The 22,051-nt window shown below is 35.8% G+C and overlaps 5 protein-coding genes across 12 annotated transcripts in view; 2 read left to right on the top strand and 3 right to left on the bottom strand.

The window, feature by feature from the left end:
• The window catches only part of LOC128888115 (myocyte-specific enhancer factor 2), a 96,043-nt gene extending 88,417 nt beyond the window's left edge, over positions 1-7,626 (bottom strand). For 2 of the 5 annotated variants that reach the window (XM_054144793.1, XM_054144801.1), the window contains exon 1: positions 6,888-7,624. The gene's annotated coding sequence lies outside the window, so the exon portion shown is untranslated. Of the gene's footprint in view, positions 1-6,887 lie in introns of all 5 variants that reach the window. The other 3 variants (XM_054144810.1, XM_054144784.1, XM_054144763.1) reach the window with 3 other exon arrangements.
• LOC128888177 (protein mono-ADP-ribosyltransferase PARP16) lies at positions 6,252-11,594 on the top strand. Of its 3 annotated transcripts, none has more exons than XM_054144846.1 (7): positions 6,252-6,860; positions 9,533-9,869; positions 9,955-10,110; positions 10,176-10,385; positions 10,468-10,633; positions 10,719-10,851; positions 10,919-11,594. In XM_054144846.1, exons 2-7 carry the CDS (start codon positions 9,549-9,551, stop codon positions 11,076-11,078), a joined length of 1,146 nt encoding a protein of 381 aa, XP_054000821.1. In that variant the 5' UTR covers positions 6,252-6,860; positions 9,533-9,548; the 3' UTR covers positions 11,079-11,594. The 3 variants fall into 3 exon arrangements, with proteins under 3 accessions (XP_054000821.1, XP_054000812.1, XP_054000826.1); XM_054144837.1 differs by lacking the exon at positions 6,252-6,860 and adding an exon at positions 8,617-8,977; XM_054144851.1 differs by lacking the exon at positions 6,252-6,860 and adding an exon at positions 8,620-8,973.
• Positions 11,177-12,720, bottom strand: LOC128888292 (vacuolar protein sorting-associated protein 26C). 2 transcript variants are annotated; one of them, XM_054145011.1, is made up of 5 exons: positions 12,414-12,718; positions 12,204-12,347; positions 11,626-12,118; positions 11,432-11,557; positions 11,177-11,348 (listed from the first exon to the last, which is right to left on the bottom strand). In XM_054145011.1, the coding sequence occupies exons 1-5, from the start codon at positions 12,468-12,470 to the stop codon at positions 11,266-11,268; spliced, it is 903 nt and encodes a 300-aa protein (XP_054000986.1). In that variant the 5' UTR covers positions 12,471-12,718; the 3' UTR covers positions 11,177-11,265. The 2 variants fall into 2 exon arrangements, with proteins under 2 accessions (XP_054000986.1, XP_054000975.1); XM_054145000.1 differs by having other exon boundaries at positions 11,177-11,557; positions 12,414-12,720.
• A 540-nt stretch (positions 12,721-13,260) lies between these two features.
• LOC128888168 (G2/mitotic-specific cyclin-B) lies at positions 13,261-17,281 on the top strand. Its single transcript, XM_054144823.1, has 6 exons — positions 13,261-13,422; positions 14,213-14,788; positions 14,865-15,104; positions 15,187-15,305; positions 15,390-15,639; positions 15,741-17,281. The coding sequence occupies exons 1-6, from the start codon at positions 13,393-13,395 to the stop codon at positions 15,846-15,848; spliced, it is 1,323 nt and encodes a 440-aa protein (XP_054000798.1). The 5' UTR covers positions 13,261-13,392; the 3' UTR covers positions 15,849-17,281.
• LOC128888094 (elongator complex protein 1) lies at positions 16,944-21,927 on the bottom strand. Its single transcript, XM_054144735.1, has 12 exons — positions 21,363-21,927; positions 20,839-21,267; positions 20,251-20,742; positions 19,973-20,175; positions 19,502-19,902; positions 18,361-19,435; positions 18,086-18,279; positions 17,744-18,008; positions 17,530-17,666; positions 17,292-17,446; positions 17,162-17,225; positions 16,944-17,099 (listed from the first exon to the last, which is right to left on the bottom strand). The coding sequence occupies exons 1-12, from the start codon at positions 21,789-21,791 to the stop codon at positions 17,038-17,040; spliced, it is 3,906 nt and encodes a 1,301-aa protein (XP_054000710.1). The 5' UTR covers positions 21,792-21,927; the 3' UTR covers positions 16,944-17,037.
• Positions 21,928-22,051: the final 124 nt, after the last annotated feature.

Below are 22,051 nucleotides of genomic sequence, written 5' to 3'. Positions count from 1 at the left end.
AGAGAGAGAGAGAGAGAGAGAGAGAGAGAGAGAGAGAGAGAGAGTGAACCGCATATCACTTTGACTCTTCCCTAGGTTATACATTCCAAGAGACAAACGTACATTTGTAAAATCAACCGCTGAATATACGTGTTTCATTACTATCGACGCTACTCCAACATGACGAAGGGAATATTTCAATCCAAACTAGAGCTATATAATTGTTGCAAACGCAAAAGGCACAGAACTAAATGTCTACACCTGACGTTACGGTATCCGGAGGATCAATAGACACGGAATACTATAAATACAGTTAACGTAGTTAGAGAATAGAATTGAAGAGAGCGCGGGATCGTCCAGTGAGGAAAAGCATCGGCAACGAGACCGAGGGACCTCGGGTTCGAATCCCAGCGACCCTTGCGTTACTATTCGTAATCATCGTTACGAGTGCGCGTCACACTCTGCTCGACTATCAACTCCGTGCGAGGACAGACGTCGGAATGGTCCAACCGTCAGCAAGCTGCCGAATAATTAATTACCGAGGGAATGTGGGTCGGACTTTAACATTCCATGAAATGCTCGCGTTAAAAATTGAATTCGGTTTACTATCGAATCGCGACGAACCTTAATAATTGGCAGGCGAATTTAGAAATACCATTTACCGTGATTTGGCGGGATCTTTTAACGGCCGGAGGGGAGAGGAGAAGGACGAGGAGGAGGGAGAGACGAAGAGGAGGCGCTGACTAATTTGATTCATGCGCTCTGAAATTCTGACGCTCGGCTCAATTATTCACGAACGTTAAGCGTATACTTAGAATCGAGATGTAAAACCGCGGTACATTATATCAAAGAAGCGAGCGAGCGCGTCGCGGCTGTCACTCGTACGCGGCGGTATTTCGAATTTCTTTGGACGATCGTGTGCTTTATTCTCGGATAGCTTCGAATTTCAAATGTCTCCGCGCGGGGAATCGATTCATAGAAGCGAGAGATAAAAGAAACGGAGGACAAGAGAGAGAGAGAGAGAGTGCGTCATACAACGCGTTGTTCGACGCTTCGTACTCGGAGGCTAAATAGTCGAGTAACGATTAATCCGGTGCCTCGCTATTTCGATACCATTTAAATACGAATGCTATTCGATACCTACTATTCGAGTAACGAGTAGTCCGCGTACGATAAAGACGAGATAAGCGAGAGAAAATCGGGACCCAATGGTTTCTGTTCTGTGTTTACATTTGGCTCGAGTCGAACGTGGACAAGGACAGAGAGCGACAGAGAAAGAGGTTCGAGGCGGGACAATAAAAGAAAGCAGTCGGCAGAAGGAGAAGCAAGTGGAAACAAGAGACCATCGGCAGGTTGAATTGTCTCAGACGCGTTGCGTTAATGCGGACTGACAGCGTGTTGGCCTAAACTAGGGAATTAGTATAACGATAAAGACTAGGTAAATGCGAGATAAAATAACTTTTTGGAAAAAATATTTAACCGACTTCGATAAAGGTGCGGTGAAAAGTATGAAATAATTTCTAGTGAATTTATACGAATACGCACTAGCTCTAGATATAATTGCTTAGAAGTATGGGAAAATGCAGTGAAAGGTATGAAATAATTTCTATTTCAACTACATTATTATTCACCATCGTTTCGTGAATTTGGTTCAATTATTAAATACATCGCATTGAATGCAATGCAACTTTTTCGGAGAAAGAGATCCGAGGGAAAAAGAAGGAGAAGGATCGTGTTACGCTGGTCGCTCGAAAGCGTCAAAGGGGACCCTCCCCTCGAGTGGTGGGGATAGAAATGTTGCATTTATCCAGTCGATCCTGTCTTGCACTTATCCAGTCTTTACTGTACCTCGTTAGAGCGTTGCGTTATACGGCACGAAACGATTGCAACACCCGTTAGTATCTACTCCAAGGAGGGCGACGATCATTTTTGCGAATTTCCGTGTGCAGCTTGGGGTTGCATAACGTTTCGAAAATGACTGACGTCAGTGGTCGGGGTATTCTCAGGAACGTTATCGATGAAACCGTTCTTCCTCTGTACCGGGTGGGCGGGATCGATGTCGACGACGACGTGCGCGATTTCTTCGTGGAATTTTTATGAACTCGAAGCTGTTTCGGGTGAGGTGCCCGAGATACACCGGGAACCGAATCCACGAAAACGACGTTTTCAATCAAATTCCCATCGAGTGTTAGCGACTTTTATAAGGGGTGTACGAAGAACGTCATTACGAAATTTTGCGGGGTTGTAGAGCAAGACAAAAGTAAGGAGAACGGGAATACGAGAGTTTCGCGGACCGAAGTTCAACAGGCGAAGCCAATTTCGAACTTTCACCCCTCTAATGTTAACTTGAAGATTGTTGGGAGAGAAACGAGAGAGCTGATAAGAGCTCCGAGTATGTATGCGTAATACCAGAGACGTTCTAACACGTCACCGAAATAATAGGGTTAGGTCGAGCTCCGCCATTTTTCAATTAAATTTTCCGAAATTGGTTTCCACTGGAACACGAGACATTTGTTTCGAAAAATAAAAATTGCTCGTCTACACTTAAACATTTTTCCTAACCTCATCTGTACTTGCAATTAAATATCGCAGACACTTTTCTGATGAGAGTTGCGAGAGAGAAATGGAAAATGGCGGCCACCGTAATAGAGCTAGGTCGAGCTCCGCCATTTTTCAATTAAATTTTCCGAAATTAGTTTCCACTGGAACACGAGTCATTTCTTTCGAAAAATAAATATTATTTACCTTCGCTTCCAAAATATTCCCCCCTCCCATATTTACATTTGAAATAAAATATATTATTCCAAACAATTTACTAATAAGAGTTGCGAGAGAGAAAAGAAAAATGGCGGCCACCGTAATAGAGCTAGGTCGAGCTCCGCCATTTTTCAATTATATTTTTCGAAATTAGTTTCCACTGGAACACGAGTCATTTCTTTCGAAAAATAAATATTGCTCGCCTACGCTTCTTAAACATTTTTCCTAACCTCATATGTACTTGCAATTAAATATTGCAGACACTTTTCTGATAAGAGTTGCGAGAGAGAAATGGAAAATGGCGGCCACCGTAATAGGGTTAGGTCGAGCTCCGCCATTTTTCAATTATATTTTTCGAAATTAGTTTCTCCTAGACACGAGTCACTTTTTCGAAAAAATAAATATTGCTCACGTTCACTTCCTAAACAACCCCCCCCCCCCTTATCTATATCATACAATTGAATATCTTATTCCAAACAATTTCCTGATAAGAGTTCTGAGAGAAAAATGGCGGTCACCGATCAGAACCTACCGTCATCATCTCCTAACCCTCTTCTTAGACACCCATCTCGATCCTCCAATCCTCCGATCCAAATTTCACCTAAATGGACACCTCTACTCGTCCAAAAGCAACGATCCAACGTTTAGGTTATGTACACATTTCGTACAAATTTCCATAGACTCGATGGAGCCACATTGTGGGCCCGTGCTTTGTAGCGCGATGCTTAACAATTCTTTGTATCCCGAGCATTATTGCGTGGGTTCCAAAGTGCCGCGAGATCCCGCGATAAGTCTAGATCTGATAGAGACACCGAAATGTACACAACAAACGGATGCATTGATGCCTGTGTCCCTTCCTTTTGCCGCGCGAAAAGAAATTGCATCCTCCTCGTGTTACGGAGCGTCTCGGCGTAAAGTATATCATCACTAACAAGTAAAAATCACTCGACTTGCAAAAACGAATCAAAGTGGTCCGGTTTACCCGAATACGTAACCCCGATTATAGTGATAAAAGACGGGGATAAAAAGAGGATACATAAATATATAATTAAAAGGTTACGAGAGAGGTTAGAAGTTTCTCGTACGTTACAGGGATGCACGCGTTACACGCACGGTCGATGTAAGAAAGATGTACGCGCGTGGAGACGCCCAAAGGAAAGAAAGTTAATGCACGGGGATAGCGGTCGCTTAATTTCGTAGATACAATAATGTTTTTGCTGTGTCTCCTCGAGCGCGCGTTATCTCGACAGTGGAACGTTTAAGTGAACGTGCAGATCACAGAAGGGCAAGTCGATTATCGATTCGAATGGTGCAGTTCGTTAAAAAAAATTACGCCGAGTCTCAAAGGGAAAATGGCGCGAACGATCTCTGATGAGAACGCAAGGGCAAGCTTCTCGACTCAGTGCTTCTCAAACTTCGCTAAACAACGCACTTCTTACATATTTTCGCTATCGACGACAGTTAACTTTGTATCTTTGATGAAAATAATAACCGAGACTTTCGTTCATTCCACTGTATAATATACTTCATTTATTCTTCGGAAAATACCCTCATGGGGAACCCAGGTTGAGAAACACTGGCGTAACGTCATCGTATCTCGGAAACTAAGCGATTGCCAACCCGTGTTTACAGAAACGTTTCTTCTCAATTTGCGTATCTCTACATGTCCCGAAACTTTACATTCGATTCCGTTTTTTTTTTATTGTAATATTTTTGCTTGAATTAATACGGTACCCTCGAAGCTAAATCGACCTACGACCCGTATTTACGATTATTGTGATTTCCTGAATTGATAGCGCGCCTATAGAATATTCATTTATTCGACTATTCGGGACTGGTTTCAGCCATGTGATATTATACACTAACCTAATTTCATTACCATCTACAGACTCCCGAAGAGAACCTGAATACGGGCCATAAACGTTAAGGTTATCATATGACATCGAGCGAATAAAATCATCGTATGAATGAATCTGAGTCTAACAAATGAATATCTCCAATAAATATCCTCGCACTTTTTTCGATTTTCGAAAAACTACCCGAATGTGTAAAATTTTCTATGCTATTCCATGTACTCGCTGTAAAGTATTATACAAACTGTACAATAACAAATAAAATATTGCTATTTATCCGTAACTCATTCATTATTTAATCCTGTAATGTAAAACTATTAAATTTAAAAAATACCACCAACATTTATAATATCACGCGAGGTTTCTTCTTTACCGATATGACCTCATGTAGTTCACATTTCTGTATGCAGATGGCAGCATCTTACAGAAGTTAACAAAACTTCTTGAATAAAAAATATTTTGTTTAACATGAATTCAGATGCATTTACAACTATTATTCTTCTATTAAAACCGGTTGCGACAATACAGTTTCAATCTATGTGTAGTATTTTAAATGTCTTCGCTATGGGAACAGATGCACTTTGAATGCAAAAGAGACCAGTGATTGGAGCAGATATTAAAATTGAAAATATAATCTAGAAGTCTGAGACACAAAGTGACGTTAATTCTTTAATATCTATGTAACAAATTTTGTTTTACATGATTTCAGATCCATTTACAACTAGTATTCTTTGATTAAAACCAGTTGCAACAATTTATTGGGTTGTCCGGGAAGTTCATGCCTATTTTCAAGAAAAATTCAAAGGCATATTTGAATTTTGATGCATATTTATTGAATTATATGTGAACCATTTTGTTCCACAACCTTTCCACTTGTTAAGGAATGTATACATCTTATTTGTTTTCATCCATTCTGATATATACAGACCTGTACCGCCTACTAAAAATCGCCATGGACTTTCCAGACAGCCCAATAGTTTCAATCTATGTGTAGTATCATAAATGTCTTCGCTATGGGAACAGATCCACTTTGAATGCAAAAGAAATCATTGATTTGAGCAGATATTAAAATTGAAAATATAGTCTGGGAGTCCAAGATGCAACTTGACATTCATTTTTTGATGTCTGTGTAATAAATATACACAAAATTTCAGTTACCAAATATTAACTATCAAGAATATTTTGATGTCTTATCATTCAAACGATACTTTGGACTCTATCAAATAAATATTTCTATGGACTCGAAAACCTTAGCGAAAGGTAAAACATATTTGTGCAATGTTTCTAATACAGGGGATATTCAAACTTCTTAGGTTCATTAAATTTGTTGCACTAATGTCAGCATATATGATACTAGTACAAAAAGCCATCCAAGTACTTTGTGTAATCAGTGTCAAGCAATGCGACATATAAAAGTGAAATTTTGAAGACACACTTCTATGGAAATCTAATGATATTCGTCCAAATTATTAAAGTGTAAATATCACTAAAAAGTTTGTGCTCGAATAAAGGTTATAACAATATTTTTGTGTCAAGCAATGCAATCCGATAGATAAAAGTCAAATTTTAAAGACACACTTCTATAGAAATCTAATGATATTTGTCCAATTTGTTAAAATGTAAATATCACTAAAAAATTTGTGCTCGAATAAAGGTTATAGGAATATTTTGATCGGTATGAACGCCTCTGAACCAAGATCTGTTTACGAAATGAATTTATTTTCTAACATAAAGCTATTTGTACCTCAGGATCTTCGTCATTTTCGATTACCTACTACACGACGAATAATACGGCTTCTCGGCGTTGTTAACTTAAATAACAAACACTCGCGAACGATAATTTTTCGCAAGTTAGTATCATAACAAACGAAATGAGATTAAGAGAAGAGGAGTACGATAAGTTCGAGGATCGCCTAGCTACGAATCGAAAATGACGAAAAAGACGAGCGAGAAATAACGAAAACAGGACCTGTCATTTTCAATCATTCCTTTGGGAGATCAATACATCTCGCGAAGAAAAAGGGGTCTCGCGGTTCGTCGTATTCGTTCGACGTTCGAGATGCTAATACTCTGGTCGTTAAAGATTTCGAAACCTTCGACGATCGAAACATCGCTAGGAACAAGCTTTTTTTTTTTCTTTTCTTTAAAATCGTGAACGCTTAGCATGTGTGCGCGCGCGTACATGCCGTGCGTGCATGTGTCCGGTATGGATGTGTGCGTGCGTGAAGGCCATGTTAACAGACTGTAAGTCAACGGATGACTTCGGAAACGGTGAGAGGAGAAATGAATTTTACTTACAATTTTCACCGGCTTCTTTGCGGCTCCTACAGAGCTTTCCCGTGTAATTATTTCACTCTCCACATTATTACGTCCACGGTGGAAAAAAAAAAATACTGCGAGAGAGGCGAGTTTGATCAAAAGCACAATTTTCGTGACGTCATCGGTTGTCGGGCATGCGCAGACCGATTTCGGTGTTTTTCCATTTACCGCGGAAACACGTGTGTGCGTCGTCGTTTGTTGTTCTTTTTTTTTCTTTTTTCCTTTTCGTTTCTACGTTTCCTTTTCTCGTACTTTTCGTTCCACACGGCGAGAGAACCACATCGCTAAGAAACACGCAACATTATCGCGAACCGACGCGGTTATCGTCCGTTGCGAATTTCGTGTGCGATTATTCGCGAGAGCCAGCACACGGCTGCCGACATCTATCCATCCACTCCCACTTGTTAAGTGACGTATACTGACGTCATCGATAGTTTACCTTGAAGCATGACATTGAGTCGCATGCTCGCCAACAGTCGCGATCGAGTTCCCCTATAGGTTCTTTGTATGGGGAATAGACTGTCGTTCGCACGACGCGCGACCGTTGCCAACCGAACGAAACGCGACCGACGAGGGATCCGACTAGAGATGGCTAGAACTGCTACTTGTGAATCACTCGTGATTCGATCACGTTTGTTGCCAATCACGGTGATTTTTCATAGTGATTCGTGATTCTTCATGACCGCATCTGATTGGCAAAGAACATTCACTTTTCACGAATTATGTTGTTCTTAGATTATATATGTATTATAATATGGTCTAAAAGCAATGTTAATATAATTTTAATACAATTTAAATTTGACTCATTGACTCCGTGCACGCTCGCGGCGCGTAATACGAACAATGTTTAACCACCGATCCATACAGATATCTAATGTAAATCGATATACAGGGTGTCCCAAAAGTGTTGTACCACTTTGAAAGAGGTGGTTCAGGAGGCAGTGTTGGGCAAAACCCTAGACTTCGAACAAATCTGAAGTTTGCCGATGTGTTTGTCTCGTTTCATTCTCTGGGAAATGTTCAACATATCACATATGTTCACATATAACAAACATATCGGCAAACTTCAGATTTATTTGAATCCTAGGGTTTTGCCCATCACTGTCAGGAGGTGATTTGAAACAACTTTTTCCTTAGCGAAAATGTTGTCCGTGGCTTTGTTACGGAGATATTAACGGAAAACACTGACCAATCAGAGCGTGAGTATGCCGGTTGAGCGTAAGTTACGCGATAGGCGGCCGCGCTCATACGCTACCGCGAGCGCTCCATCGGTATATTCGCGTTCTGATTGGTCGACGTTTTCCATTAATATCTCCTCAATGAAGCCTCAGACAACATTTTCGCTAAGGAAAAAGTTGTTTCAAATTACCTCCCGAACCTACCCTTTCAAGGTGTTACAACATTTTTGGGACACCCTGTAGAAAAAGTAATTACTTATAAAAATACAATTTGAATATAATAAGAATAAAAAAGTACCCTTAGCACCAGTGGAAAGGAACGTCCAATATTGACAGTCTAATCGATCGATTAACATAAAAAATACAATATTTTGCACTTTAATTTTATACAATGTACTTATAATTACTTATAATTACTTATAGTACTTATAATTACTTATTAAAGTACAATTTGAGTATAATAAGAATAAAAAAGTACCCTTAGCACCAGTGGAAAGGAGCGTCCAATATTGACAGTCTAATCGATCGATTAACATAGAAAATACAATACTTTGCACTTTAACTTTCTACAATGTACGATGGAAATAATTGTAATTTATACTTGGAATTAAACACCCTCGTCAATTATCGAATCCGAAACTGAATTTCTTACTCATCTAAGCTTACCACGATATTACTGAAAAAGAGAGAAACATCGCTGTAACAAACGAATGACCCGAAACAGATGTGATCTGTGACAGGAGCCACGAAACATCTGGACAATGTTCATGATATAATTACAAATTCGTTGTAATGCAAGATTAAATATATAATTCTCTAACCAATAGGCTATACCTTATTTACAATCACCGTGAAAATTACGATTCCGAATATGCCCGCCGTGGATTGTAAGTACGTTACAACTAATTTGAACATGAAAATTTCTTGGATATGCCCTCAAGTACGCAATTAAAAACAAATTACTGTTCCGTTTATTCCATTAATTCGAAGAGACTAAATTAATCACAAAGAGCGTCCAATTTATCGTATGACTTATCGATTCAAGCGTAATATATTCCCAAAAACCTTTGACAATAAAAGTAAAAAAACTGTTATCGTTGACGATTTCTTTCGATTTAATTTTCGATTCAATTTTGATTTTCTTTACTGAATTGCTCGCTGAATGAGAAAATAGAATACGAAATACTGTTAAAAAATTCATGATTTATGAGTTTTTTCTAACCTAGCGTGTTCCATACTTCGTTAACTCAAAGTTGCATCACTGATTAACGATTATGTTTCACCGAGAAACTTACTTCGATATAACTAATCGTTTTTAAAGCATTAATGAAAACGAATCATTTGCTGATTTGTTGTTTTATCCACGTTTCTCTTCCGTTTCCTTTACTGGCGAGATACAGTCGGAGGATGGTTTGCAACATAACCTCATTAATGATTTAACTCTAGATTTGATTCATCGATAATGGATAACTCGAACAAGGAACGATACATCCATAATGACGAAGAGAAAAAAAATGATCACGTAAACATTATTAACAACAAAATGGCCAATGAATCAGATTTAGATATATTGTACACAAGTCGCTTAGATTCCACGCATCAACAAGAAGACATAGGGAAAAAGATTCTGTTGTTGAAACATATGTTGGAAAAGGATCTGAAAGCAGCTGATTTAAAGTGGTCTTTGTTTGTGGCAGCATGTAACACGTATCGTTATGATTCTTGCTTAAAACCCTTTCCACCAATGTATATAAAAAATGAGTTCAAGGACATCGATTCTTTGGTAGCATCTTCAAAATATCTGTTATATATAATACTTTGCTTTATATGTAATTATTTAAAAATTCGCTATTATAATTTAATTATAGAGGCGAGGCATAGAGCTAATCCCACCACTGGCTGTACTATTTAAAGCATTACAAGAACCAGACGTATACGAACGTTACGGAACAGCTATAGAATTATTACATTGGGTTCTAATACGTCTGAGAGATCCTTACATAAAGAGCATCAACAAGGATTGTGTAAGTTTCCTTACACATGTCCCGTTAGCTAAGCACTTTTAATTTTATTCATTAATTTTATACAGTACGACTCAATATTGAGAAGGGCACCTTCAGATATATCTGTAGTTGCACCAAATTTAATATTTCAAGTTGCAAACGCTAAGCAATCCACTTCGGAAGACAAATGGAAAAAGATTGCTCAAGGCCATACAACCTTTTACGCTTATCACGGCAGTCGTCTAGAGAATTTCCATTCCATTATACACTACGGTCTACAACAGAGTATGTGCAAGGTAAACTGCTACTTATACAAAATATATGTAGGAACTCGTAACAATTAATATCGATATGTTAAGTCATTGATGTATCTTTTAGAAATCTTTGTTTGGTAAAGGAATATATCTTTCGAGCGAATTAAGTGTAAGTTTGCCATACAGTCCTGTGGGGTATGGATGGGGAGGCAGTATACTTGGAAGCGAAATGAGCTGCATAGCTTTGTGCGAACTTATTAATCACGTTGATGTAAAAACTGGGGACTCCGGTAAAAATTGATTCTATACAAAATTGAATTGCTCATCTGGTAATAGAACTCTATTATAAGTGAAAAAGTATTTGTCGTTTTTCAGACAATGACGCTCGCAATGTAGCCGCAGACTCCGTAGGCGGAAAAGTTCCAAATAAATATTATGTAGTGACGAATAGTGAATTGATAAGAGTACGATACCTTCTTGTTTACAGTCAAGAAGTTCAAGCAACAAGGTATACATTTAAAAAAAAATGTTTATATCGATATGTAATACAAAATAAACAATACTCAATGTTTCAGGTACACCGATAATAGAGGATTGTTAGCGTGGTTTAAACAACATAAATTATTAACATTCGTACTCGGTTATGTGGTATTACTAGCTTCAGTTGGTATAACGCATAACAAGCAAGTGGAAAAATATTACAAATTATTTGCTCAAAAAGTTGGGCTGGAGTGAAATGTTTTTTTTTTATATTGTTATATGAGTTGCTAATCCATTAATTTGTATATTACGAAGAAAATTCCCTCCTTTTTAAAATACATTTTTCACTTAAATCTAACGTAAAATCGCATTTATTAGAAATATATACAATTTGTAAATAATATACATAATTTATATAAAATATTGTATTTCCATAGAAATTTTAATATCTAGTCAATATAATAGGAAAATTTTCTGTGACTAAATAGTCATCCTCAAAGACTATGATCAGATTTACCTCGAACTCTGTAACAAAACATAAAAAACATATAATTTATATGAAAAAATAATAAATCGAAGTAAAACCGAAATTAAAACGGTGATCTTACCAACTTTAAAATTACTCGTACTTAGCGTAGGACATGTGAATAACCTTGGGAATATCATATATATTGGTATAGGCAAATTTGTACAAGGATTTCCCTCTCCAATTTGTATATTTTGTATTTCAGTTGCTAAAATAAACATAGAGTCATAAAACGACAAATAAAATGTCTACGCGGATTTTATTCAGACATCTTACCATCTCTAGAGTATCCCTCCGCGCAACCACACGTTTCAACTCTCACCAACTGTAGTTCAATTGATTTTATTACAGCTTCGCAATGTTCAATTACTACTTCTCCTGTTAGCGGTTCCGAGACTTTGCAATACAACGAATCTAGCTTTCCCGAAATGCAAAATCTAGGTACATTAGTTCTGTCCCTTGTATTTTGTAGAGATTCTGGCATTATTTTAAACGTCAATGGCCCTTTGCTGGGTTCTTTTTCTATATCACGAGGCGTTTTGTCCTCTACTATGAACTCCAGCGACTTGCTCACATCTTTTGCTAAGAAACTCCTTTTGATATCGCAGCGAATTAAATATTGGATATTTACAAAGACTCCATGATAGGTTCCGTACAGAGATTTTGTTCCTCTCGGTTTCAATGGTAATTCAAACGGTATTTCTGTTTTACCACTTGGTATTTTTCCACTTGGAGCAACATCTAAAGTATATTGCACCAATTGTATTGGCTGAAAACATGTTGCAAATGTATTTTTCTAAAGTACATTCTAAAGTAGTTCTATTTAAAAATTAATAACCTAAAAAGAACCTAACCTTAACAGAATTATAGAAAGCTTCGAAAATGCCAAAGTTTTTCGAACTGAGTTGCAAATTAACAGAACCTTCCATACTTAGAAATATTCCATCGTGTTTAACGTCTGAATTAGTTTTCAATAATATAAAACCAGCTACTATCTCCTGAAACATAACCTCCATGTTGAACAATATTTAATACAATTATCGTAAAATCTAAAAAAAACGTACCCCTTCGTGATATATTTTACTAGCTCGTTTTAATCTAATATCAATATTTATAGACATTTTCCAAATTATTTATTCTTTATCGATTAACAAATATGTGAGCAATGTCTGACGTTTGTCGACGATAACATTTGTCGAGGAATATTAGTATTTGTATGGTACTTGAAATATTTATTCTATTCGATTGATTCTATTATTATTATACAATTTACGTAACATAATGTACAAACAATTATGGTCGTACATAAATAAGCATATGCAGCCAGGGTTGACAAGATATCAGTTGATATCAGTCAAAACAATCAGCTGTTCCGTCACAGTGACATGGACATACTTCAAATTTTCACATTATTATTTTATTTCTACTTGTATCAGGATCTGATATTTAGAATAGTACTCTAAATACTTCTATTCCAATAGAAAATAGTTAAATCATGTAATTTAGCTGTTCTTTCCAAACATTCTCAATTCTTTTCATTGTTTCTTCACGTGTTTCATTTTTGTTTCAATTTCTAGAGAAATTAAATTATATTATAATACACGAGGAAAGCCATGAAAATGTCTTTTTTATTGAAAAACAAAAGTTACTTATATAATTCCCTATAACCAACGAATGTTAAATTGTTTATATTATCTTACAAATTTGATTCGCATACAGTCACAGTTTGCGTAGTGATGGTTCTAATTACATTCGTTTAAATAGATCGGAGCTAATCATAAAAAAAAAGTGTGTTTATTATTCGAAAAACAGATTTTACTCGATTATCGAGTTCGATCGACTAATCAAACGTTTCAATTTTCCCGCTTTCTCTACCACGCTCCCACATCCGCAGAGGGTGAACTTCCGTTCGGTCGACTAAACAAATTCAAACCGACGAAGTCGTTACTACAAGGTGAACGTTGTTTGGCAAACGGTGGAAGCAGCTAATTTGGAAGACGAATTTTTGGTGTTGCATGAAATCCTTCCTCATCCGGATTAACAATGGCATTAAGAAATCGGACCGGGCTTACAGTAAGTCGTAAAATTTTACAAAAATAACGAACGCTGAACGATCAGCGTGGAATGTCGATGGGGGAGGTCAATAGAACAGGGTAACCGTCCGTTCCCAGACATCTTTAAATGCCCTCTCCTCGTTTTAAAGCCTATTCAAATATCAACCACCGCACTCTCTTTCGTTCCTTGCATTTTCATTCGCAATTCCACGAATCCTGATTACTCTCATTCTTTCAAATCGTTCAGGAATCCAGAATTTCCATTTCTTCAACTCGTTTTTCGTCTCTAACGTACTTCTCGGAATTTTTTTGAAAAAGATACTTCATCGAAAAACGTTCGTTTTAGGATTCTTCGTTGCCTTCTCCGATGATTTTCTATATATTAGAAAATTAAACGATGGCTAGTCGTTCAAATTGTAACAAAAAATTTGATTTAAAATAAACATTTTAGGGGAACGTTTTTTTTCGATACCATGTTTTTTCATTTTTTTTTTGTACATGATTATCCAGAAGACTAATTTAATTTATAATTTATTAACTACTTTTATTCATTATTAAATGAATAATTAAATGTAACCATATTTAATTATGTGTATGTATGTATATGTATGCATGTACATACAGATCCAATATTAAAAAAATATACGTATGTATATAATACAATCTTCTCGAATACATCTATATTGAAAAAGATAGAGGAAAAGATCGTTTATCTTTTTTAAATAGAATTTAATTTCCTTCAAAATTTATTTAAAATATATTTAAAAAAGAAAATTTATAACTAGAATTATTTTCAAATCAATTTTCAGCACATTGTAAATCAGGAGAATGTCAAGAATACGAAGGTCAATGCAATATCAGGGAAGGTAAAAAGAGCTGCTTTAGGCGAAATAGGCAACAAAGTGAGCACGCAACGGGGTGTAGATCACATAGACAAGACCAGTCTTTTACTAAAAGATAAGAAAAAGGCGATAGTACCTGTGAAACAGATATCTGAACCAACGGTAAAGGTATCTGAGAAACCACCTGTACAGGTAGTTAAACCTGTGCAAAAACCTGTAGTCCCTCATGTAGCTAATCCGGTGCCAGTTCTCGAGAAGAAGGAAGTGGAATCCTTTTCGTCAGATCTGTTGTCATTCGAGGACATCGACGCAGAAGATAAGGGAAATCTTACTCTAGTTTCTATTTATACCAATGACATATATGAATATTTAAGAACTTTAGAAAGTAAGTTCCCTATCAAGAAGGGATATCTATTAGGCCAAGCGATTACTTCGAAAATGAGGAGCGTACTCATAGACTGGATAGTCGAAGTTCACCAACAATTTCATTTAACGCAAGAAACATTGTATCTCACAGTTGCTATTATCGATCGATTTTTACAGGTTTGTTAATTAAATATTATTCAAAACAAAGATGAACGAAACTGTTAACTAGATAAATTGTAACCGTTATTTGTAGGATTATCGTAAGATAGACAAGAAGAGGCTACAATTGGTTGGGATAACAGCTATGTTTATCGCTAGCAAATACGAAGAAATGTATACGCCGGATGTAAACGACTTTGTTTACATCACGGATAATACATACACAAAGGTTGAAGTGTTACAAATGGAAATACTTATTGTGAAGACGCTAGACTATTCTTTCGGCCGACCGTTGCCGTTACATTTCCTCAGACGATACAGCAAAGCGGGAAAGGTACGCATTATAAATTTCTACGACGTAACAATTTTCAAATATATTGTGTTTTTCATTGAATGAACCGCTTGTTTATATCAAGGCTCTCTCTATACATCATACGTTCGCCAAGTATTTGCTGGAATATTGTTTGGTGCATTACGAAGTTTCTCACTATCCACCGAGCCTGATCGCAGCTGCAGCACTATATTTAGCATTTGTGTAAGTTGTCTGATCTTAAATGTATAATGTCATTGACATTACCGTCATTATTAACTAGCCACTCATTCCCATTTAATTACATAGACTTATTGGTAATGATGACAATAAGGAAAAAGTTGTCTGGACAAATACCTTGGTACATTACAGTACCTATACAACGAACGACATATTACCCGTAGCACAGCAGATAGCAAGTATTATAATTAACGTAGACAAGAGCAGCCATCAAGCCGTGAGGAAGAAGTACACACAAACGAAATTCATGAAAATTAGTACTCGGCCCGAATTTAAGTCACCGATTCTGCTTGCCATAGCGAAAGCGCACGATAAAGCGGTATAATATTTATATTAAGTGTTAACTGCGTGATGAGACATTTGTTTGTTGAATATGTTGAGAAATATGATTTCAGCATAAATAGTGTGACTCATTTTCAGAAGGAAAATCATACGAAACAAGCAGAAGCGAAACAAAAGAAAGAGAAACGAGACTATCTTTACTCATCCCTTACCCTATGTAATAACCTTATTAAAAATAACATGTAATTACGCATTATTCTATCGGTTATCATCTAACATCACAATTACTCTTGGTAACAACTTTGCTCCGGTATCATCGAAGTAAATCTCAAGTAATGAAACAATGTGCCACCATATCGAGTCATCATAAACAAAATCATCTGTTTAATATATAATTCTCATTTATTACAAATAGAAGAAAAGTTCAGATTGAAATTCAAAACTTGTAAACGATAGTCTCGTTTGTGATCGTCTCGGAGATAATAGACTTATTGAAAGTGGAACGTACGATCATTTAGTTAAGGAATATTAAGGGGTTGTACGAAGTTTGTGAAAAAAGAAACACTTTAATAAGTAATTTTGTGTAATACAGCTTGTAACTCGAGTACCATAACACGTAAGTCACTTATTAAAGGTTTACTTTATTCTTATACGTACTCGCGAAATTTAGATTAATTGTATACAAAAGTTTTCTAGCATAAGAAAGAAACAAGCATGAGAGTATAGTCAAATTTTACCATTAAATCTTTTTTTTTTTTGGATTATTATAGTGTAAAAAACGAGCTACGTTTACCGATAGATCGTATATCGTATCTTTTGTATTAAAATATTGAGAAAGTTTTAACTTTTATTCATGATTATAAATACATTTTTATTTTGATATTAGCTCTATAGATAGTTTTAACATTAATATATGAAAATACGCGAGTATTCCAGACGATATTAATTTATACTTTGATATCGATATTTTCACAAATATTATACCAATGGACTGTCGTTCATTCCTGGTGTTTTACCAGTTTAACTATACGCTTGAAACATAAAATTTGTATAAAATTTATGTAAATGAAATTTCAGTGAAAAATAAAGTGTAACAACGTTTCCGCGGCAATACACATCATTTACGCGACTTGGAATATTATGCTACAATATTTTATACTCCGAATGTACATTAACATTACTTATTTGTTGTATTAAAGTGAAATCCTAGCACGTATTTTGCGAACAGTCTCGCGAAAATAAAAATTGTTATGAATCCCAATAATAGTTGCAACATGTTTTTCGGTGTTGTAACTATTATTCGTATAGGAAGAGTCTATATAGAAACGTCTATCCATTAAATAGAGAATAGAAAATATATTTGTTAGAGGTAGAGAGATCACAACTTGATTAATTTTAGAAATATATTTTACAAAGTATTAATTGTATTTAAATACTAAAATATATTCAGTTTCCAAGGTGAGGAATGTGCTACTGGTGGGTGTGTAACGTAAGATTCTAAAACACAAGTAAATAAGCAAATCATCTTATATAAACGTTTTATATTTATCTTAACTTACCAATTAATTTCTGAGTAGCGGACAATCCTGGAAATTCCGTTGACATAGAAAGTTCGGCGTTTTCCTAAAATATGTCGATATGTAACATATAATACGAATAAATTAATTACGAATATCTTATATCTCGTACCATTTCTGTTAGGCTTGAAGGTGCAGATACGTCCCAAATTTCAGATTTACTTTTCTCTATCAAAAGGAGAAACTGTTTAATATAATTTTGCATTCTTCCTGCATATTCATCATCGTCAAAATACACGAGCACTTGTACCAACGCATGTATATCATCTAAAGTAGAAATTATTGTTATACGTATATTGTTTAAATGTAGAATCTATTCTGTACGATCGATTACAAATAAATACACAAACCCGTCTCTTTGTACGTATTGCTGATGATTTGATATAAAGCTTGAATTAAAGCTAAGTCTTCGAAGGCGCTACCTTCCTTTAAATTTAAGAGCTTCCTTTCGTGTTTCCTACGATTCTTGCTGGATCTGTAACTTTTTCTGAAAATAATTTCATTGACACTGATAATTATCGATACTTTGGTGGTTGTGCCTTGCACCAGTTCCATTGTACTTACCCAGACAAACTGGACAATCTCGATTTTTGACTCATCGTTGAACTAGTGACACTACTCGTATCACTGAGAATGTCTGAAATGCCTCTGTCACATATCGACTCATTGTTCCAAGATATTCCGTCAAAAATCTTCGCATTTCTCTGAGAAATATTTACTCTGACTGTAGCGAGACGCGATCTATGTTGCTCAAAATCATTTCTACTTTTTTGTAGCTGAGACATTATATGATCAGCGTATTCGTATACGCTTAACTTTACACACGACTCTGGAAGATTATATTTCTGTAACTTCTATCGCAGTCTTATCGAGCTCGATTGTAATTGTATTTAAAAATAAACGTACCGATCAGATCTAGACGCTCGGCGTCGTGTGCAATTCGTATAGCATCTTTCCAACGTTTTCCATTGCACAGACAAACCATTGCTTCCTCCGTATTTTGTAAATAATTTGCCGAAATATAAGCTGCTTCCTCGTATCGTTTATCGTTCTTCAAGCATTCCACGAGTTCTTTGTAAAGTGTTCGCTTTTCTATCGGACTGAGACATTGTTTAATTGTTTATAATTATGGATTGCATAATATAGAACATTCAGACTTTGATGCAATTGTTCCTGCTCACCTAAGTTCCATTTGAGTGGACAAGATGATAACTTCTTGCCAACAACCAGCCAACTTGTAAACATCCGAAGCTTGTTTTAGGTCCCCACTCCTATGAAACATGATTCCAGCTTCTTGATAGTGTCTCTTCTTTGCTAAAGATTCGCCATAACTCCTAGCTATTTCCTTGTATTGTTCGCTGTTCTTTTCGAATAATTTCATAGCTTTTGTGTACAAATTGTGGTTATGTATCAGATTCATACATTCGTTGAATCTGTTCGAATCCTTTGCTATATGTTCAAGCGCAGACTCGTAACGTTTTAAGTATAAGTCAATGGAATACTTCATATAATTTTCATCGAGCTTTTTCAGATCATTCAAGAATGGGATATATTCTTTGGGATCTTTTTGCGACTTGGACGCGACAAACATCGTTAGATCAAAATCATACATTCCTAACGCAGTATTGAACAACACATTTACATCTACTATATATAATAAATATTTCAGTGCTTCGTCCGATGTTATGCAGTCCTCGTTTCCCCTAGAGTCGTCTAATCTTCGAATCTCTTTTAATTTAGCCAACGCACCTTCCAGACCTTGCTTCCTTTTATCTTTAACTAGGCTGATTAGTATCGGCTGAATCAAGCGATTACTATCGTTCTTCTTTTCCATAATGTCTCGCAATAAATTGCAAACTATTTCGATTTTATTCGTCGCGGTGTCTGATTTCAAGTGGCCTTTTCTATAATAATCTGCATAGATCGTTGTAGTAACGTCTTCGCTCGCTAACTCGGAAAGCAATAAACTCAACCAGCTAGGTTTGGAAACTTGCTCGACGAATTTATCAGCATTCTCAATAAATTTCTTCGGATCGTGGTCGTGTAGCAGATTCAAATTTATTCGCTGTCTACGCATCAAGTCGAATGCAGAAAGATAATTGCAATTGTCTAGATAAAATCCAATGATATACAAGGACAGAGCTCGTGGTTGTACGCACTCCAAGTTTCCACGAGGCATTTGTAGAATAGTTTTCGAGTCCTTCGGGATTGCTGCAATCAGTTGAGATCCCCTCTCTATCCGTCTCACGTTTAAATCTGAAAATATCGATTGCAATTATGATACAACCAACTTAACTCTCTAAACTCTATTCAAAACTATACCTAAGAATTTCTCATTAGAATTTTCCCATGGCTTGACAGTTAGGTCTTGTTCGACCAACTTGTCGAAATTTTCTTGATTTATGCTCACGCATATTAACGTGTGTTGCGAAGTTGTGAGAAGCAAAAATTCCGAATGAACAAAAAAACTGGTAACATTATTAGTTATCTGCTTTCCATTTATCGCGAAGCAGTTTCTATAGGATAGCGATAGAACGACGTGTTTTTCACCTATTTTCACAATCTCCACTTTGTAAGTGTGATTTAATAATTGTATGTCGATTGGAATTAATTCCCCTTCCCTTGAAAATTTAACGATAGAATTTTCAAGGACTATGTAAGCTTCTTTCGCGTTAGGAGAAGGAACAATGTGATGAATTAAATCTAACATATGATGCATTTCTCTGAAAATAAAGTATAAGAGTAAATGTCGAATGAACGCCACATTTAATATTTTCGTAAATACGGACTTACTTTATTTTTATTTGACTCTGAGTTTCATTGTCTATTGCGTTTAAAGTTAAGACACAAAGAATACTGTGGCCTGCTTTCGATATCGAACATAAAATGATATTTTCATCGAGCCAAAGAAAATGATGCATATCGGATGGAGAATATTCAAATTCTCCTGGACTAATAACATACGATCCAACGTGTTTGTACTCCATAAATGAATCCTGATTTTTTTTTCACTATTAAGATATAGAAGCCCCTTTTACATAACAATCTCACAGAGTATTCTATATACTTACCGTTACATGTTTGTAGAATATTAATTTATTACTGTCAGAGACACAAAAAAATGCATTACTATCTATCCATGAGTTTTCTACATCCGGTGCAAAGACAATAGCATTTATATATTCGGAAGTCTCTAAAGTTTGATGTGCCATCGGTGGTGGTACAATTCCCATTCTGAGTCCAGTTATTAACAACTTACTTCCATCGATTATTCCAACGACAGATTTGTCGTTTATACTTTTGCCTCTACTATGATTAACGCACCAATAATAATCGCAAGTGATGAATTCTTTGAGTGTCACAAAAATTAATCTTTTGCAAAATACAGTTGTGCTCCATGTCGCGCATAACAGTGGATTATCAACAGTGAATCTGATTGTTTCTTTCAAATACCAGTGGCAATTATTTTCTGTCCACAGTTGCAGAATTGAAGAAGAATCTTCCTTCATTTGACACCAAATGGTTAAAACTTCTGAGTCTGGAGACCAAAATAAATCTTTCACCTGCAATACAAGTTACAAAAAAATTTATAAGTTAAAATTAGTGAAACATAAAGCTTGAATTACTATATAAGAAAAAGAATATATATATATATATACCTTAATTTCATCCTGCTTAGAAGTAAGTGTGAATTCTCTGTGCTTCAAGCCATTCTTCTCAAAAAGAGCAATAACGTGCTTATTCGCCAAGTTCTGTGTTGTTGCAATTAAACTGCCAGATGGTTTCCATGATAGTGGTTCTTGTAGACCACTGGTAAGCTCGCTTGTGTATTGTAAAATACCTTCCCTATTAAATACTTTAAATTGTCGTACTGCAGTGTCTCTGTTTAAGAAACCAACAGCGAATAACAAGCCATCTTCACGCCAAGTTATCCTGCATAATTCATCGTCTGATTCATTTTTAGATAGCTGTGTTGGCTTTGCCACTGCTGCTTTCTTTCCTTCTGATCCGTGAAACTGAGTTTCTTTTCTACCCCATCCAACAGTTACAAATTGTTTCTGACCAAATTCTGGAGCATGCAGGTCAACCTAAAATATATAAATTTATAAACATTAAGCAATCGTAAACTTTCATACATTATTCAAAATCATAGATTTGATAAATTGATTAGAAATATATTTACCTCCGATATTATATCGAAAGTAGATACCATTGTAATTACAGTACCATAATCTGTAATTACTATTATTATTTCGTGGTCTGGGCTGAGTTTCATACATTGCAAATCTACGTTCAACTGACTTATTACTTCGCATTCAAATTCAGATTCTACATTTATTCGCATAATATCACCAGATTTGCAGGCACCATACAATTCTTGGGTAACGATAGAATACTCCAAACCGACGAATTCTAATTTCTCGTCGATATTAAAGAAAATAATATCTTTCTCATATTCAGATGGTAGTTTGTATATTTTATTCTTTAATAATATGTACAAATCATCATTTACTGAATTAACAGCGTGCAATATCGGTGAATCGCTTGGAATCTCATTCTGTAAAGATTCTAAACGTCGACTGACACGTCGAGTCACTGTCAAATTTTTCATTATTTATTAACAATTTATATCTACGATATACAAAAGTATTATAAGAGTCGATCTTTGTTAATTATTGTACGAAAATGTGTCCAAACATTAACCTTTACGCGATTGCGAGATAAAGTAAGAGGTTATGTTTGATCATGCTGCAACATGCGCAGTGCTGTAGCTATAGAAAACAATGTATGATCCCATAGCAACAGTTCGCGCTAAAACCACGGAAACCGTTTTTTATTTATAAAAAAATGTGTTTTGTCTATAAAATTATT

This window comes from Hylaeus anthracinus, unplaced genomic scaffold (genome assembly GCF_026225885.1).
Source record: "Hylaeus anthracinus isolate JK02 unplaced genomic scaffold, UHH_iyHylAnth1.0_haploid 0, whole genome shotgun sequence".
Lineage (NCBI taxonomy): Eukaryota > Metazoa > Arthropoda > Insecta > Hymenoptera > Colletidae > Hylaeus > Hylaeus anthracinus.
The sequence above is the reverse complement of the archived record's forward strand: the minus strand, read 5'-3'. Positions and strand labels throughout refer to the sequence as shown.

Bases quoted from the DNA above. Each gene is read 5' to 3' on its own strand.
- LOC128888177 (XM_054144837.1), top strand. From the start codon at position 8,958: ATGCCCGCCGTGGATTGTAA. The intron at 10,111-10,175 runs GTAAGTTTCCTT...AATTTTATACAG, and splicing joins AGAGCATCAACAAGGATTGT to TACGACTCAATATTGAGAAG. The intron at 10,386-10,467 runs GTAAACTGCTAC...TGTATCTTTTAG, and splicing joins TACAACAGAGTATGTGCAAG to AAATCTTTGTTTGGTAAAGG.
- LOC128888292 (XM_054145000.1), bottom strand. From the start codon at position 12,470: ATGTCTATAAATATTGATATTAGATTAAAACGAGCTAGTAAAATATAT. The intron at 12,348-12,413 runs GTACGTTTTTTT...GTTATGTTTCAG, and splicing joins GTAAAATATATCACGAAGGG to GAGATAGTAGCTGGTTTTAT. The intron at 11,558-11,625 runs GTAAGATGTCTG...TGTTTATTTTAG, and splicing joins GGAGGGATACTCTAGAGATG to CAACTGAAATACAAAATATA.
- LOC128888168 (XM_054144823.1), top strand. From the start codon at position 13,393: ATGGCATTAAGAAATCGGACCGGGCTTACA. The intron at 15,306-15,389 runs GTAAGTTGTCTG...TTAATTACATAG, and splicing joins GCACTATATTTAGCATTTGT to ACTTATTGGTAATGATGACA. The intron at 15,640-15,740 runs GTATAATATTTA...ACTCATTTTCAG, and splicing joins CGAAAGCGCACGATAAAGCG to AAGGAAAATCATACGAAACA.
- LOC128888094 (XM_054144735.1), bottom strand. From the start codon at position 21,791: ATGAAAAATTTGACAGTGACTCGACGTGTCAGTCGACGTTTAGAATCT. The intron at 21,268-21,362 runs GTAAATATATTT...TATATATTTTAG, and splicing joins CTTTCGATATAATATCGGAG to GTTGACCTGCATGCTCCAGA. The intron at 17,667-17,743 runs GTAAGTACAATG...AATTATTTTCAG, and splicing joins AGATTGTCCAGTTTGTCTGG to AAAAAGTTACAGATCCAGCA.